Genomic DNA, 19,944 nt, shown 5'->3' with positions numbered 1-19,944 from the left:
AATATGGGACACGAGGTTGGCCTCGGCTGTCTGTTTCGATTCCGAAGGGCTCGTTCTGGGTGGGGCTCTTCCCTAAAAACGAACGCCACCAAGGATTGCCAATCGTTTCCTGGCAGGTCGATGGATTGGACGCTGGCCCGAGGGACATCCGTTGTCGTGGTTTGCCAATTGCAGAGGTTGAGCGCCTTCTCTTTAAACGTATTCTGACGTTCATATTAAACTTTACTCTTAAAGGAGAACTGTCACCACCCTAAAATTGGTTAAAAACCATTTAAATGGATAGAGGACGTCCGAAAATGGTTATACAAAAAAATTCATGTTAATATTGCCAGTAATTGATTTATTATAAGCAACCAAATTTCGTGTTTTATCCCCCCCCCCCCCCCGACTTGAAAATTTCAAAATCGCTTGGTTGCAGCGCCATCTCGTGAACGAAATATTGTTTTCCCGGTTTTATCGTTTTTCGGTCGGAACTGTCGTCCGCTACGACATTCTCCTTGGCTTTTTAACCTAGTTATATTGGTATATTGTAGTTAATCGTGTTTTTAATACGCCTTACACGCCACCCTTTCTCAAATTTTTGCCACTTTATTCTTTTGGCGCTGCACGTAGGTTCAACCGCGATTTCTGAATTTTTTTAAGCCATTTGCTGTAGGTTGCGGAAAAAGTTGCGTTACTTTTTAAATACTTTTCCAATAACTATAAAATTTCAGGGACATAATTATTAATATATTTTCTACCTTTCTGTAAAAAAAACCTCGTAATTGGTTTTGGTGACAGTTCTCCTTTAACCTATTTAATAATTACATTTCACATAAGTTTCAATGTTAATATTTTACTGAGATCCAGATTGGGAATGACCACATATTTTTAGTGGATTTCAGACCGTGATTAAGCGTAGTACTTTTTTCTGTCGAGTCATCATCGTGAGCTCGTGCCAGAACCCGTGTATTTTTCTATCTAGAGGCACCGTATTATGGTGTATAACGTTAAAACTAACTGACACCCTGTCGGTCAGGATTGTTGATATTTTTGATTTTTTTAAAAAATCTAAAAAATCGATTTAATTTATTTAAGTCGGATTTTTATTTATTTAAGTCGGATTTTTATTGATTTAACTGATTTTTTATTTATTGATTTAACTGATTTTTTATTAATTTATACATCTCAATGAAATTGATAGATATCACGAAACAAAAATATATTTAAAAGACATTCTGCTGTTAATAAATCGGATTTTTATAAAAATTTTAAGATTTATGCCTGTTTTTATTGACAAATTGAGTAATAATTTAATTGCAGTGATAACGTTAACTGTAGTTTAAATTAGTCTGTATTAAATTGAATTGTTAATTAATAATAAAATTTAATTGCATTTTCTCTGAATTGAAATTTCTAAAGAACCTACTTTCGTACATTTTCATAAATACATTTATGTATAATACGTGACTTAAATATATATTTTTTAAATTACTTTATTTAAATCGCGATTTAAATCACTGATTTAAATCAAATTGATTTAAATCAGACAACCCTACTGTCGGGTAGCTATATACTTTTGGTAAAAGTGTCTACGGGAAGTTTGACCGCGGCCGCATTTTCGCTATTTTTCTGGTTCGTTTTTCTTTCGTCTTTTATTTTGTAATTTTAGAAATCTACAGGATCTCGATTGATTTCTAGCATACAAGCGTATAGAGAATTATAATTGAAATATATTTTCCATTACTTAGATAACCTAAAATACTACGATTTATTTTCCGATAAAAATGTTGATATAAATCCAAAATCTGTCCCGTTTAAACAATTAAGATATGATTAAGTATAACCGAAAGAAAATTGAAGAAAACAATCCGACGCGTTGACAAGCCACTTTTAAGTAAATAATAATAATATAAATATTCTTGTCTGTTGGTGTAGAATGTTGAAATTTAATAGATTACGACTGCTGGAACGCGTGTATATATGTATTTTTTCCAGTCCATAATTTTTCTGTGGCGTTTTTAAAGAAGTTCCAAGATTATCCGCTGGCATATTTTCCCGTCTCTGTCCACCGGGGTACTATCGTAGATCGCGATTTTAGAGTCCCAAGCGTACTTCGTCTGTGGGCCTTACAAAAACGGCCCATCCAGTCTGACAAGATCGACTTAAGATCCTCCCCTAATCTCGGTCCCATCTCGGTCCGCAAGTACGATCATGGGGACAGTAGGTATACGGGGCTCTTTGGTAAACATGAAACATGATCTACGGGGATTGCCATTCCAATGTCGCGACAGATAATCTCCAAGATGACGATGTTTGTTAGGCTTCGTTCGGAAATCTTCCCATGATCGGATGTGTTTTTCAAAGACACCAAATTCTCAGTGTAAAGCTAAGATTCTCAATATTGTTATTTATGATTGCGTCTTATTTATGCGCGGACTTACATTGACTTAAAAATTTAATCCCAACGTACTTACGTAATGTTATTAATAATGAAAGTAAACTACGTCTTTTAAGTGTTGACTTCAACGGAGGAACATTATATGGTACTACCGTATCATTTAAATGTCATCTGTACAGTTTGTTAAGCCTGGCTTAGCCGCAATTCCCAAACGGGACACCCGTATTAAAAATGTTGCCTTACAATTTTAGTTTTCATTTTAAAATGTTTAAATACACGTTTTCAATTGCCATCAGGACCATCTCTTAAACGAAATTTAAGTAATTTAAAAATCAACATTAAATGATCGTCCAATTATTGGCAAGAGATGACTCTTACGTAAATTGCAGACGGTATACGGTGATATATTTTGAATTTCTGAAATTTTACTAGTTCATAATTCTACGCGAATTTCGTCAAAAAATTATATTTAATTTTACGTAAGAATATCAATTTGGTCCGAGTGCGTGTCACTTCGTTGCGCGGAATTTGGTAACAGAGAAATTTCCCTAGTTCCCTCGGTAAGTCAATCCAGTTCCAACGCGGTAATAACTATTATTTCCACCATTTTATTTTCCGAGATATTTTCTCAGCAATCTTTTAGCGGCGTAACCCTTTGCCGAAATCTTAAGTTTAAATTACCCTCGACAAAAAAGTGGAACACTTCAATCTTCATTCGTCAAATCGCGAACCAAGGCTTAAGTCGTTAAGGTAAACCAGAGTAGGCAGGGTGAGTGATTTTTAGCGCTACAAAAACAGGCGCGTCCCCTGCAAGTTTTGTCTTCACTTTCACTTCTTTTGTTTTTCTTCGGACCGGAAAGAAAATTCTCTTCATTTTTTTATGATTATCTCGGAGCTAATTTAGAGCATTACGCTTGTTCGCGCGCTGGTCCTTCTCTGCCGACCTCATAAGATCGGACGAGGTTCGGGCTCTTTTGTACCTTACGCCTCAAAGATTACGGAGCCAGCTAGCTTCAGAAACAGCCCTTTTTTCTTACGACGAAAATATTTTAACGGTTTAAACCTCGCTTCTTTTATTACACTCTCTCTACAAGCTCACTTGACCGCATTTTCTACCAGAAAATCCCGACATTCTTTTTTTGTTTCCATTTTTCAAAACCTTTTTTTTTTAAAGTTTAAAATCCTGAAAATCACGGTTTTCGCTTGCCCTTTCTCTACGGATACTGTTAAGAAAAAAAACCCGCTTCCTGGTTTATAGTTCTCGGACCGGCCGCTAGTCGTCACGACCCAGGGCGTGGCTTTTCTTCCCGCGTTTTTTAGGGCTTTTTCGCCTTTAAATATAGTATATAACACTTTCTTAAGCCTTGGTTCGTTTAATGCTATTTTATTTTTTATTTTTATTTTGTTTTTTATTTTATTTTTTTACGTTAGAGTAGTTTTCCCGCTTTTTCTTCGCGAAGTCCTTCAGTGAAAACACCCCCACCCAATCTTGGAAAACCCTCTGTACCATCAAGCATTTTTTTTTATATACTCCCTCGCGGTACTCTGGGCATATGTTGGTGGTATTATTCTATTCCACCTTTCGAAGAGGGTTTTAATATAGTGAAAAGAACGTTCCTGCGGCGTTTGAGGTTGTTGTACGGTGGTTTTATTTATATATGTTTTTTTTTATATTTTGGACCTTTTTTTGGTTGTTTTCATTTCAACCTTATTACTTTTATCATTTTTTTAACCGTTATTTACTTCGTAACCAACTAACTTCCGGTTTAGTTTTGAAATTTTTATACTTTTTATTTTTACATTTTATTTTTTTTTGAAAAGAAGGGCGCCATTTGAGTAAATAAAAGTCGACGAAGTAGCCGTACCTAAAATGTATCTCGTTTTTAGAAGGTTTAAATATAGCTCCCGATTTTAATATTTAGAGCTATTAATACTCTTAAACGCGTAGAATTTCTTTTCGGGGTAGTTTTAGGTTTTGTAAATTGTATCCGTATTTTGGAGTTGAATTGAGTAACAACCCATAATTGTTATGGGAATGCAACTGTTAAATTTATATTAAAAGTACGTTTAGTTTTTATTAGCACCGTTAAAACATAACAAAACATTATTGGAACAATAACAATCAGCTAGATATTTTACCCTGACCCCTTATACTCGCCACGAGGCGCTGAAACACATACATTCGGAAATTATGTAAACTCGAAAGAGCGCAAGATGAATCAAATCGTGGAAATACTGATATTCCAATTTTTAAAGTACTTTTTCTTATTTTCTTGAAAGTCGAACCCTGTAACTTCGCAGGCTACTGCCCACTTATCGATAAAATAGTGTGGTATGAAATAAAAATAATTATTAAAATTAAAATTATTCTAAATCTAAAAACTACAAAAATATGGTTAATAAGTAAATAATAATCAATCATAATAATTAGCTAGGCTAATAGCCAAGGCACCACCTTAGGCCCAAGTCATCTAGCGACTTTTAATTCCTTTAAACAAGTGGCCGGGTTACAATGCCTTTCATGCCACGCGAGCCAACAGCTCCCTAAAACTAACTATTACCGTTAACCTCAACCAGTTTTTATGGAAGGGGAAACCGAAGATCTCGGGGAAAACCGCTTTAACCAGTGGGAAGAGAACTTGCAAACATAACACAAAAAGAGTAGTTCTGAGTTTTTACCTAGTGCCGCAACCTGGGATCGAACCCAGCTCCCCTTGCTGCGAGGCGAAAGCGCTAAAAACAAATTATTTTACGGGCGTTTATCTACAAATAAAATTTTGATTTACGTTTTTATTTTACGTTATACCAAATCCGGTACTTCAAAAAAAGATATATCAATTGATGTATTGACAAAATCTCAACCTTTTTGAAAAAAAAACCTAGCGTTAGTTATTAAATCTGTACAATTAGTAGTATTTTTCTGGGAAACAACAGTGATACACACAGGGTTGGCACTTTTTTGATTTTTTTTAACAAAAATACATCAATCAATTTTTTAGATTCTATAGATTTTAATGATTTTTTCTTTTTCTGTATGATTAACGGATATTTTACTTTTATTAGTTAGTTTATCTTGAATTAAATGAACTCTTAATTAAATTTAACTACTTTTTAATATTTTAGTTTATTCATATTTTATATATATTTTAATTTTTTAAGAACCTATTTTTTGCCATTTTTTATTCCGCCATTTAAATACATTGTGTGATTTAATTCAATGTTTTTTTAACCCTGGATACACATTCTCAATATCAAACGTGTAACTAATTACAAATTTTCCCAGGATGTTTTATTCCCGGGTTAAATCTCCCCTAGCTAAGCTATAAAGAACAGTTAACCGCTAAATGTTCGCGTAATCACGTTAGTTTCGCATTTTTAACGAAATTCATGACAGGGATGAAGTATTTTGGTAAATCACCCGCTCAAGTTGGCTGCCATGTCAAATTCGTGAAGTCAGGAAAAACGATATGGGAAGTATTTAGTGAGGCATTCGCGCATGCTTAAGTATTTCTTTTTCCTCGTCTTGATAACTTCATCGGCACTTTCGCGGTGTAATTTTGTTCATTACGCTTCCATTTGATGGCGCGGGGAAGGTTGGAACAGCGTGGTTCCTCGGGCGCCGTGAAAGGGTCAATCGGAGGGGCTCACGTCTGATCCAAAACATTCGGTAATGTTCTACGTGTTGTTCCTCGAATATAATCAAAAACCATGAAAACCACCAGAGTGCCTCGAACAGAGTCGTGTCTGATGACGCCTTCCCGGATTTCCTCTATCCTTTTTCGCTCGTAATGGCGCACCAGCGGCCGAAGCCGAAAGTTAGCTACTGGCCACTTCAACAAAAACGCCCTTGTATCGGCCAAGTACTGTTTAGAGTTGTCGAGGTTTTTAATTCCATCAAATCCTTGACCCTAATTCCCGCAGACGATGGGTGCGCGCGTTTTTTAAACATTTAAGATATATCGTACCTACGTGAAACCTTAGTAAATGTTACTTTACTATGTTGTTCACATTTTTGCTCTTAAAACGTTTTAAACAAAGTAGCTAGAATGTTTCAAATAGCGAGGGCTGGTCCTAATTTGCAAGCCACAAATAAATTTAGTGCCTTCCAAAAACACTGACTAATCATTTCCAGGGTACATATTTGTGTATGGACAATTTGCTCTAACAGTTACATTTTTTCTACCATTAAATGAAACTGTTGGTGGCTAATAATATAGACTATTTTTAAATGGACGAATATGATAACTCCAGTGAGAGAATTTTTGTTTTAGATTCATACCGTTATCAAATAAGCTTAATTAAGGAAAATGGTTTAGAAAATTGGCGAATTTACTAAACTTGTATTAGGTGATTTTTCCATTAAAGCCACACGCGTTTTTATGACACTTAGATTAAAAATACGGGTTCCGTTGCTGGAAAAGGATCACTTTAACCACCAAAGTGTGGTTCACATTGGCAGGAATTTCGAGTGCGTGTTTTCTAGTTTTTCAAATCCTGCAAAACCGCCAAATACGAAAACAAAATTACCAGTATGAACATGACTTTTTTGGGCGAGATCTTTTATCCCGTCCGCTAGGGGGCTGGTGAGAGTGAATGTTGCCTGACCAGCGCAACCTATTATCAAAAAGGATGGGTGGGTGAGGGGGAGGTTGCCAGTCACCCTTTCTATTAAAAATTCGGCCGTATTATCAAAATCTAGGCCATAAAAATACTTTCCATCAAAACACCCTCACCCTCCCACGACTTTAAAAAAAGGTTTTTAAGAGCCAGTTTTTCTTAAGCCTCGGCGGTTAATGCATAAATTAATGCGACTACAACACGGTCTTTTCGACTGGGTTTTTTAATCCCCAAACCTGTTAAATTTGTCGTCTAAAGAATATTCTCCAATCTACGCCCGGGCGTTGAAATTGAATCTTTTGCATCGCGAGTTAAGCTTCTTGTATATCCACTTATAAAAAGAAAATTATTTAACGGTATTAAACTCGGGTTCGTGTTTTAATTCTTCATTTTTTCCAGGAATTCTTTATCGGATTATGAATTTAAAATAAAATTTTATTAGTCGCCAACAATAAAATGTGACGATTTTGACGCCGTTTGACATTTGAGAAATTGTACACCCTACTTTTATTGCTTTTTTTTAATACTGTGTACGCGGTAATTCCGGTTATTAGTTAGTTCAGCAAAATCAAACTCTATAGAATAAATTGAAGCCTTAAACGACACCAGAAGTATATAATACGAGATATGTAAACACAGATATAGTTTTAGAAAGTCAGTACAATTTTTTGGCACTATTTCTTTTTCCAAAAAGTATTTCGAAAACTTAGTGGGAGCGTGAGAAGTAACATGTTTTAAACGTTTAACATTAGCCGTATAGGGGAAATGAATACTACTCAGTAATATCATAAGGTCCCCATAAGCAAAGGTCTAGACCGAATTTTTGACGATCACATACCCGTTATTAAGAGGTAGGTATTGAAAATCCGCACCTCCTAGTGGCTACGTCCTCAACTATGCATTTCTGAATTAAATTTCGTGAAATGCATTATGAATGCGCGCAAGCCATGCGCTAACGTTTTTAAACTAAATTTCCGTCGCGAGCCCTTAGCACTGTAGCCAAGGCTTATTCGCAATTTTATCGCTTTGAAACTTATAATTAACACTTATTTTTAATAAGAACCTAAAACTGGCTATTAGAAATAAGATTTGTTTTTCTGAAGGTATTTATTTTTAAAATTTGAGATTTAGACGCGTGTGGCACTTATCAGCCCGAGCGTGGCTGCTCTACCAAGTAAGAGAATATTTTAGATGTTGAAATTTTAAAAAAGAAGATGTCGTACGTTAATTTTCTTATCGCATGGACAATGACGTAAACATGGGGCTCTTTACTTTTGGGGACCTCATGATAGGCTTATGGTAATATATATTTCATAATACTACGTTTGATTATAAATGGATTAATCAAATTATGTTCAACAGAGACAGACATTTTAAAAAGGAAAAATGTATAATACATTTATTTTATATTTGCCTTTGGATAATTTATCTTTTGAATTTTATTTGTTTTGCTCATTTATAATTATCAAGAAAACACATAAACATAAAGCTAAATATGACAGATTCATTAAAATCATTGTTTAAAATGTAGAAACAAAATGGTTTTAATGAGGATGAATTTATTCGAACTAGATGGCGCTACACAACACTGGCGTGCTTTCGCAATTCTGTTTAGTTCTCGGTGTTAATAGAAACGGGCCTCGGGCGTGCGTCGCGCGCCGTTATTCAAATGAAGCTTGAATGTTCCTTAATGTTGCATAGCGCCATCTTCAGCGTGTTTGGAGTAAAAATTTTCAAATTATTTATTAGGAAATCCAACCATTAAATCCAACTCCAGTATATTTATAAATATGTCCCTTATAAAAAGTCTTTTGATTTTCTAACGTTATAAATATTGAACTATATTTGAGGAACCTTTACGGATTAAAAGATTTTTACGATTAGCCGTTCGTATACGTAAATAAAAGGTGAATAAATATTAACCTTTTTGACATTTGACCGTGTGTGGCTCGTAAAAGAAATGACGTACGACTTCCACCTCAGGAACGCTGTTAGATGCTAGGACGAGATAGAAATGACTTCAGAGGGATACTCGCGTCGTATTGTATCATAGGTAAATCTCTGCATTAAAAAAAAATCTTCGAAGGGAAGACCTTTCGAAGGAAACTACCACTATTTAATACCCTTATCGGCCATTTCCTAAAGGTTCTGCTGGAATTGACAGGTCTCAGAACCCAGAAGATCTTTTTGCAAATCGAAGCGTGCTCAGTTCGTCCTTCTCGTGATCCTCGCTTACTTTTGAAGCGAGATAACATCGAAGTTGGCGCTCTACGGGTCAACGCGCCCCCCTTCCATTCTCTTCCACCTCCCCCGTTATTAAACCCGAACCACACGTGACCCGACCCTATCACCTACCTTCCGCGGGGAATCGTACCTCCGCGCAAACTGTACCATTCCCACCGCCTTTGATTCGAGTATTACTTGAGGTTGCGGCGAGGTTTAACACCCGTAACCCGTCCTATTACCATCACTGGTAAGCGAGAAAACCTCCGACGTATTTAAAAATCGTGAAAACAAAAAAAATCGGTATTAGGTTATCTGTAACTCGTTTTCATACCGCCTTGCTTGGGTGCCACCATTGCGTAGCTTGGGCTCTTTGGCGGGGACAAGATGGCGGCTTCCACGATACGTGCGATTTGGAATATCGCTCTAAATTGCTCGGGTCAGACGAGTTCTGGAAGCCGCCTTTTTGACCTCTCGCGCCATTTTGTTGGCGGTTCCGCTTAACGGCGATACTTCATCGGTGGCGTTAATAATCTGGGCGGCTCTCCCTCACGACTATTTATACCCAATTGCTAATGTTTACTAACACACCGTTTCGAAATGTAATTGAGATTTATTTCCCAATTTTACAACCAAGTATAAGAAAAAATCCCACGTTTTCATTGGCCTTCTTTTTAATAGGCGCAGAGAGTGTATGAGAGATAAATCTTTAAACTGTATGTATTTATATACCGCATTCTTTATACGGCCGCTTCCTGGATTGGTCTCCTTTTTTTTTCTCCATGATAACCACGGATCACTTGTATAATTATACACTTACCATGATCTAATATTTGAGTTAAGAGTGGACCGGGGTATTTTTAGAAATTTATAACTCTTTATTACAACGAGTCTGAACCACTTCTAACGCGAAGCTCACCTTACCAACTAGCCCTACTAATTAAAATTATCCATAAAATTATCCTTTTTTTAATTGAGGCAAAACAACTTCATTAATTAATAATGAGTATGAAGGGAGCGAAGGCTTGGCCACATTTTAAATTTAATTTATATTTTTAAAACAATCTTGTGTAATATTAATTTACGATATCATCAATGTAGTGTTAATATCTAATTTATAATATTGCTAATATATATTTTGGAAATAAAATACTCTATACACGTAGATCACCTTAGCTATATACAAAAAATATCGACCTACTGACAGGCCATTTATAAAATACCAAATTATATTATATTTTTCTTGATGTAACTAACAAGGAGAGTACCCGAGGTGTTTATGGCCGATTTTGTTCAAAGTCGGCCGTAATGTAGAACTATATGAGATATGAAATTTCAAAAAAAGGAGACGTTGTACTACCCATTCGATTTGCCATGGCAACCGAAAAGGTTTTGACCAATTAAAACAAAAATAAGAATTTTTCCTTATTTTACCCAAAACGTGTTACAATTTTAACCCATAAATGTTCCAATTTACCCAAACTTGATTAAATTTACCTAAATGTGGTACAAATGACACATTTCGTGATTTTAAAATTTTTTAACTGAGAAAATCCCATGCTTTTTAAATGTGTTTTTTTTTGTTTTAAGTGGTCAAAAACATTTTCGGTTGTCATGGCAAATCGAATGAGTGGTGCAACGTCTCCTTTTGGAAAATTTCATATCTCATATAGGTCTATATCACGCTCGAATTTGAACAAAATCGGCAATAAACACATCGGGTACTCTCCTTGTTAGTGCAAAATAGAAGTCCACATTTTCGGCGAGCAAAAATATGGTCGAGATATTACCACATGCCATATACTACTAAGATTTTAATAATAATAATAATTGTGTTAGTAGAAACAATTTTAAAAAAATTTAATTTAAAAACCAAGCCACAAAAACTTTAGGAATTGAAATTTTAAATATTTTGTGCTAATATCAAGTGTCATTTTGTTTTTTTTATCTTAGTCTATTTTCGTCCAACCCATGAGAAATTTAGAATACGCGTAACGCACGCGGCTCCGTGTCAAGTACTTCAGGAGTTTCGTAATATTTCCAAGTCAGAAAACATTATTATTCTCTCACGACAACGCGGGTCCAAACGCGCCTTTTTTCGCCTTAAAAATACACACATGTACTCCATTTTTTTTGGCTCCTTTTGTAAATGTAAGGTGTCAAGTAAACACGACCGTTCACGACTTTCACACCGCGAGTAAGGCCCAGTTTCTCGAGAAAATTAACCAGCGGACATTTTTACCCTGACCCCTTATACTCGCCACGAGGTGCTGAAACACATACATTCGGAAATTATGTAAACTTGAAAAAGCGCAAGATGGATCAAATCGTGGAAATACTGATATTCCAATTTTTATAGTTCTTATTCTTATTTTCTTGAAAGTCGAAGTCTGTACTTTCGCGGGCTACTGCCCATTTATCGATAAAATAGTGTGGGGTGAAAAAAATTATGAATAAAATTAAAATTATTCTAAATATAAAAACTACAAAAATATGGTTTGTTAATAATAATAATATGAATCAAAATAATCAGATAGGCTAATACCCAAGACACCACCTTAGGAACAAGTCATCTAGCGACTTTTAATGCCTTTAAACAGGTGACCGGGTTACAATGGGTAGGAGGGTGGTGGCAAGGCCTTCATGCCACGCTAGCTAACTATTACTGTTAACCTCAATTAATTACATTTTACATCGTTGAAAAGTAGTGTCAGCCACGGGGTAGGTTACGCATGCTATATCCTACTTTCGTTTTACTTGAGTACCCCCAAAAACAGCCTCAAATTCATATTTAGGACCTTAAGCAAGATCATATACTTTCGGTATAATTTGTAAAAATCTAAAAGAGGACCCACTTTTGATAAAAATATTAGCCTATCAGCTTGAAACTCTGGAGTTCACGTTCAATTTTTGCGTACTACGGACACTTATCTTTAACGGATATATCATACACTTCTGGTTAAAAAATAACGATGTTGACATTAAAAATAAGTAAAAATACGAATGCAAGGGTGGTAGCAGCGCGTGGTTTTGGTCGACGATAGTTCAGTTTCTAGCAACGTTGACCTAGCTTCGAGAAACGTGCTACACGATGCGAACCAATATCGCTCGGTCATCCAAGGCCTAGTTTTGTAATTCCTTCCAAGTTTCTCGGATTATGCGCTACTTTCTATTCTCTCTCTTTCTCTAATAATAATGAGTCTCAACATCGTTACGTTTCCTGGCGCAATTTTTTCGTGTAAGTCGGTGTAAGTTACGCAACGATATTTACGCGAAATGGCGTACAACGTCTGAAATATTTTTTCGCTGCTCCTTCGCTTTGGAAGAAACAGTACTGTCCCGTAATCATCTACTCGTACCTTGATATTCGTTTTCTCATTTTTAACAGTTTTGTTTACGTTACATAATGACTGGAAGGAAGAATGAGCTTTATGGTCTTCAAACAAAGGGTTGACGTCATACGTGGCAGGATGTTTTTCGCGTCAGATGGGGATTCCCCGCGATGCTGCGCAGTCCATCCACTCCTTATTACACTAACAACTGCCTTACAGGCATTTAAGCTTAAATTGGACCATAACGTGTAATCAACCTACGATTTAAAATTAAATACTTATTTTTTCTAACCTTTTCTAATCGCCATACTAAATGCGCGTTTTGTATGTACTAATGACTAATGAAAATGATCTCGGCATTAAGATGTTATTTCGTGACGTTATAAAACATCATTGGTAAACACCCAATAAATATTTTTTTAAATAATTAAAATAAAACTTTGTATCAGCAATATCACGGCTCATTGCAACATAGTTCGTTTAAAAGGCGAGAGATGGCGTTCATTTCGTTATTTTGTCTCACTATCAAGATTTGCAATGTTCGAATTCTAATTTGAATAAGTTGATCTCAATATTTAGAAATCACAAGTAACCTAAATATTAACCATTACTATATATCACATTCCGAATTATTTATCTGCACGGATGTTACATACTCGAGTCTAACATATATTTATTAAAAAATTAACAATAACTGTTTTGAAGTATTTCAATTTTTTCTATGATATAGAATTTAAATCATAAGTTATTAAAAAATAATTGTTTTGATAATTCCATTTGATATAATTACCGCACTTTGATTAATTTAATTAAAAACAAATATCTTATCAATATAAAGAATTAATTGCGTGTCTATTAAAGCCAAAAAAGCGAACTATTTTTTACCGCGGCAGAGTACACTTTCAAATAGAACCCCCGTAAATAGGAATGAAGGGGATGGAAAATAAATCTCACTAGATCTCCCTTATTTACTTTTGATAGTATTGACTTTAAGGAGGTGTAACTGCCACGTGTTGATTAGGCGTTGAAAGCTTTAACCGTGGGGCATAAATGTCGATAATTATCCAGAAAAAGTCGCTGATGGAAGCGATCCGCGCAAAGTCGTCGCCTTTGGAGCGTGATGCGGCGCGTTTTTGGCCAGGGAGTGATGACAACAACGCGTAAAGTTCGCGTTGCAGCCGTGGCTCAGCTATTTCGCGTCTTGGAGTAGAAAATCGAATCAACGAAGCATTCTTACTCGATTACCAGTGTTAACGGTATTCCCCGTTACGACGACCGTCCGTACTTAAGGATCACTTTTAGAAATCTAAATAGGAGGGAGAGATGCCCGTGGAGGACACGGTTGGCCTTCCAGCCGCGTCCGACGGGCTCTCCCCCGTTTCATTTCGCTTTTATACAAAACGATATTTTTCTCCAAATTTCCTTCGCTTGTTTTCAACGCATGGTTGTTTCCCAGACAAAACAAACCGTGGACAACTTTTATCCATACATCCGTATAACTAGTGGAACCACCTTTTTTGGTTGCTGGTCCGTATATTCACGCTGCTGAAAATTTACGCGAATGGATGTAGGTTAAAACCCCTGTGCCGTTTGCCTTGTTATTTTCCCATCTAAGGGAGTCTCTAAATATAGCACTAATTACACTGTTGGATAGTAATTTCTACAGTGGTCTTATTTTAATTAAAGTTATAATTTCGTTCGCCACCATAATAAATTAATATTAAATAACTAACAATAATAAATTAATATTAAGTAACTAACCATAATAAATTAATATCAAATAACTAACAATAATAAATTAATATTAAGTAACTAACCATAATAAATTAATATTAAATAACTAACCATAATAAATTAATATTAAATAACTAACCATAATAAATTACTATTAAATAACTAACCAAAATAAATTACTATTAAATAACTAACCATAATAAATTAATATTAAATAACTAACCATAATAAATTAATATTAAATAAATAACAATAATACATTAATATTATTAACTAATATTAATTAATTAATATTAACTAACATAAGTAAATCAATATTATTAACTAACATAAGTAAATCAATATTATTAACTAACATTAATAAATTAATATTATTACCTAACATTAATAAATTAATATTATGAACTAACATTAATTAAATTAATATTATGAACTAACATTAATTAAATTAATATTATGAACTAACATTAATTAAATTAATATTATGAACTAACATTAATTAAATTAATATTATGAACTAACATTAATTAAATTAATATTATGAACTAACATTAATTAAATTAATATTATGAACTATCATTAATTAAATTAATATTATGAACTATCATTAATTAAATTAATATTATGAACTATCATTAATTAAATTAATATTAATATTTCATTAATTTTATTAACTTAATTTATTAATATTAATTAAATGTCCAAAAACTACACTGAATAGATATATTTATTAATTTACGATGCATTTAAAAGGTTTAAAGTTCGGTCCTAAACTATAGAAAAGATCTTGAAAAACAATAAGCGCTCAAGAAGATTGATATTTTAAATAAATAAAAACGGAAATAAATCTTCTATACTTCCGGTTAACGATTCGCGGCAACATTGTGTCAGTATCATAAAATGACAAAACCTAGTGAGTGCTAACCGGTAAATGTCCGATTTTTCCAAAAAGTTAATTTTAATTTAAGCATTAGGCATTGTGAAATATGTAATTTAATTTACGACGACCTGTACCTAGTGATGTTAATTTACCGGTAAAAATAAAAATGGTAAATGTACCGGAAAATTACTGGTAAAATTACCGGTAAATTTACCATTAACTTTTTTATTTAATCAAAATTATGGTTTGATGTCACAATAATTATTAAAATAATATTTTAATTTTACCATATTCTTAGGTTACGTTAAACTTAGAGAAACCTGCTAGATAACCCCTTCGAAATACATTTAAATGTATGGAACGTAAAATCACAGTGCCGGGAATTCGGAGTCTTTAACAGGAAAATGATTTGGTTTTCTGGTCCAATGTAAAATGTAATTGTTTCTTCTTTTATTTGAAGTTAAACAAAATATTTTTGGGTGTTTTTCGCTTTATGAATTAATTGGTAATTTTACCGCAATTTTACCATTACCGGTAAATTTACCGAGGTAAATTTAACAGCTCACATCTCTACCTGTACCTGTACTAACCATTTTTAAAATGTCGATTTAACGTTCGTATTCGTGTTGACGAGATTTTATACCCATACTCTGCTAATTTATTCGCCGCTGTCTGCGATAGCGGCCAATATTTCTGGCGCAAAATGTACAATTGGAATCGTTAATTCCGCGCCCGTCTGTTTCGCTCGGATAAAATTCGACTTTTAACGTGGTTTTTTTGCGCAGATTTATTCGCGTATTTCTCGACATTTTAAATCCTCTATATCCCCCATTATATAGGCAGACGGCGACGTAAAATCCGCGACTAAAATTCGAATCACGATCGTTTTCACAGCCTATTGAACTAGGGAGTTTAACTATTTCGAGTGTACCTTATTACCGTATAAATCTGAATAAAGACTAACGCGTAACTGTCCGAAGTGCGCTTTGCCAGTTCACGCTCGCAAACATCTTCTATGTGGGCTTTCCTTTTTCTATTAGACGTATAGGATGGTGTTGAAGGAAGGTCAAATCTTTTCACTCCGTAGAGGTGACCTTCTGGAATGGTTCGAGCTGGCTTCCTTATATACGGCTCTTTCTGAGGCTCAAGATTTATGACTGTTTAGTCGAGACTCGAGAGAAAGAGAGATGCTTGTAATTTTATCCCGTTGTTTGAATACGTCCTTCATCCGAGGCTGTCTTCAAAAGATTCCCCCCAAAGTTATTTTCTTTATAAAGGCGTTCTCTTTTGTCGCTTATTTTTATCCGGGGGTATTCAATTTGTTTAGCGCGGACGCGTTTTTGAAGGTCACCGGTGAAAGCGGAACTCTTCGGCTCATTATTTTCCAAAATACGGACAATCTTAACTAATGATTGGTTAATTTTTCTCATTAGGAAAGAAATGGAGAGGTCTCAGTCCTCAGGATCGGCGTCCCTTCGTGGAGGAAGCGGAAAGACTCCGCGTCCAGCACATGCACGACTATCCCAATTATAAATACCGTCCTCGTCGGCGGAAGCATGCCAAGAGGGGTTCCAGGAAAGGGGGCGCCGTGTCCACGCCTCCGCCCTCCGTCTCGCTTCACGCCCCGCAATCTTTCACCCATCCGTCCAGAATGATGGCTGCCGGGTACCATTCCGGGGTGCCGTCGTCGCCGTCCATGGCCTACGGGTACGAAGGGTCTCCCGGAGAAGGGTACGGAGGCAACCACGCGGTCAACTGCAGTCCCGGCTCCAACAGCGAATATTGCGGAGGCTTGAACACCCCCGACTCCTCGCCCCGAGGCAGCCCTTGTTCCGAGTCCCGGTATGGTCAAGAGAGGAACCACGGTCAACTGGGAGCCGGCGACCATCGACTAATACCCAACGGGGACCCGACTCGCTCTTTGCCCACGCCGGAAATGTCGCCCATCGAACCGGAACAAGATTCTTTGTTCTCCAAAGAGGCTGGCAGGCTGCAGGCGGATCATTCGAGAGAAAGAGGTCAGGGAGGCCCCGAAAACCCCGTCCATCAACTCATGTCGCGGTTCAGCGAAGGTTCTACGTTCCTGAAGAACGTCCGTCCACCCTTCAGAGCCCGAATGAGTCTGTCGTCGTATTCCGGGAACCCTTACCAAAGCGCCGCCCAACAGTCCTATTCGGCTTACCAGCACGCCCAAGCTCACTTCTTCACCGGTTCTTCGGGCAACGTGCCTCGGTTTGGCAACCCGTCCGCGTACGGTTACCATCCGTCTTCGGAGAACCCCTTCGGCTACGGTGACGTCCCTGGCAAGGAGGAGCTCCGATCGTCGTGCGCCTCGCAACAAATGTCTTCCAAACTCTTCGGCGTCGATATGATGGGCGACATGTCCTCCTGCAATTCGATGCACATGTTGCCTCCCGCGTACGGAGCCCATCACGCCGAGGCCATGCAAGGCCATAATCAGCCCACCCAAGTTAGTTTCGGGAATTCCGTCGACCTGTCCGTACCCGAAGTGGTGGACAGTAACGAGTTGGACATGTACTTGCATCCGGTGAATCACAACCAAAACGCCACCCTCTTCGAGGGGAACTGTTCCGCGGATGTGTACGAGCAATACGAGTCGCATCAACATCATCAGCAGCACCCGCAAGACCATCGTCACCAGCAAGACACCTCGGCCAACTACCCCAACTTCACCTTTTCCTACGCCGCCACCGCCGCGAATAGCCAGCAAACGTTTCCATCCAGCGCCTCGCAAAACTACTCCGGCGTCACCGTCAAACAAGAACCGGGTGATTCTAGCATCGAAAATTCGTCCGGCCTCCGGGAAGCCCTTACCGCCAGCATGCAAGTCATGTAACACCAATTGCCGCGTCTAAATCGGAGCCCTCGAAACCCCGAAAAACAGGGTAACCATTATCCAGCCGCCCCGTTACGACAGATCGCGACTTTTTCACACCCTTCGTAACAACGACAGACAATTAACGGTGGTTTACTCGTTCAAAATAATATATTATACGTTAAATATAGTTTAAATACGTTATACATTCCCGGTGTCGATTATATATTCTTTTAAATATCGCGAAATAATTGTTAGAGAATAAACGATTTTTCACGAATATCCCCAATTTTCACGCTGTATCGAGTGCCTATAAAACAAAATTAATACGCCATATCAAATGACGTAATAACTACAATAACAAAAATGCCAAAATAAGAGCTCAAACGAGGCGTCCATTTTACGGAACTCTCCCTGTTCTCATAAGCGTAGATGATGACGTTGGCATTTCAAAGTGGTTAACTGTCCCAGCAACGTATGACACAATGCCAAAGTTCACATTCACTTCAAACCATTTTTTCTCAACATTCCCACGTAACGGTTCCGTCCATTTAAAAATCAGCCTTTAATAATATCTTACTGTTAAACGGCGAAGGCACCATTCAACCCACCGACGGGCTGCAGCCTTGATATTTCATCCTCAAGAGAACAGTCTGATTATCTTCCCCCCAAATGAATGAAAACATGGCATTCATTTCCGCTATTTTAAAAATATTTTTTTTTAACAACTCGCGGAGTTAGTTCGAATTTCCGCCACTATCGCCTTTGGGCGCCGCGATCAAATGTGAAGAAAACGCGTACGAAACAATATTGAAATATAGACGATTCGCTAGTCATTCGTTAAAAGTTATAAAATTTTCACCACTAGAAAGACTGAAAAATCTTTAATCTTATATCATGTATAATCTTTTTTTCTCTTTAGTTGACTTAATTATATTTCCTACAGCCGTATTTAAAATTGATTGGTGTTCGATCAATACAAAATATTTTTGCCAAAGCCACGACAATTAATATTCGTAGAACAATGACCGCCGTTTTCTTTACAAATGACGAAAATAAATTTTTAAATTGAAAATAATTATAGCCGTTTAACGAAATGGTGTTTTTGTATGAAATGTATAAAGATATTAAAAATATGACAGATTATTGTATATCGTTTTTGCACATTATTTTAAGCGTAATTTAAGAAGAAAAGAAAGATTAAGTTGGTAGAGTTAATATAATTATAATAATAAAAATAATAATAAGAAAATAAATGGTTAAAGTTAAACAAATTAAAGGAATTTGCTTGTATTAACGACGAATAAGAGAGATGTGTTTATTTTCAATACAGAGATTTCATACTTGTTATTGCGATAAATAAAAATGTTTTATTTACAAAAAAAAAACTTCTGTTGGTGTATCTTTAATCGACATAATGTTAAAAGACGCCATGTGGAACAAGCCATAGTTAGCCAGTATATTTTATTTGCGACTAGTACCGTTTAAATTGGTATTTTATCAAAAAACAGTAGCCAGTAATAAGGTAGATTTTTTATACATAGGTAAGGTGATCTAACATTGGAGGAATTTTCCTAAATCCTCACCTACAATCACTGCTAGCTGAGCGGTAATATCGACTCCCATATTTTGGCAAGAAACAAATACGTTTGAAGAGAGCCACAATTTCAGGTTTGTCAGAAATAATCAAATTATTGTTCAGATATATTTTACCAGTCAGTAATAGAGAAGTTCATTTCTTCACATATGAAAAGGTGGGGTGGCAGAGTGGTTAGCATTTTCACCTCGCAGCGAAAGGATTCCAGCTAATGGTACTGGTGAAAATTCGGAACAACTCTTTTCACGTTCAGTTTGAAAGTATGTTTTATCCCCGAGTTCTTCGGTTTCCCCTTCCATAAAAACTTGTAGAGGTTAACGGTAATAGTAAGTGTAGGGAGCCGTT

At 36.3% G+C, this 19,944-nt stretch overlaps 1 protein-coding gene across 1 annotated transcript in view; it reads left to right on the top strand.

The window, feature by feature from the left end:
* The window catches only part of LOC149936393 (uncharacterized), a 68,709-nt gene extending 49,456 nt beyond the window's left edge, over window positions 1-19,253 (top strand). Inside the window, exon 2 of the mRNA XM_090154638.1 lies at window positions 16,600-19,253. Within this exon, the coding sequence (XP_090010764.1) occupies window positions 16,600-18,023 (1,424 nt within the window). The 3' untranslated portion in view covers window positions 18,024-19,253. The remainder of the gene's footprint in view (window positions 1-16,599) is intronic.
* The last annotated feature ends 691 nt before the right edge of the window (window positions 19,254-19,944 follow it).

The sequence above is a fragment of the Leiobunum rupestre genome, chromosome 7 (assembly GCF_980474605.1).
Source record: "Leiobunum rupestre chromosome 7, qqLeiRupe1.1.hap1, whole genome shotgun sequence".
NCBI classification, from domain to species: Eukaryota; Metazoa; Arthropoda; class Arachnida; order Opiliones; family Sclerosomatidae; genus Leiobunum; species Leiobunum rupestre.
Note: the sequence above shows the minus strand (reverse complement) of the source record. Positions and strands in the feature narration are given on the sequence as shown.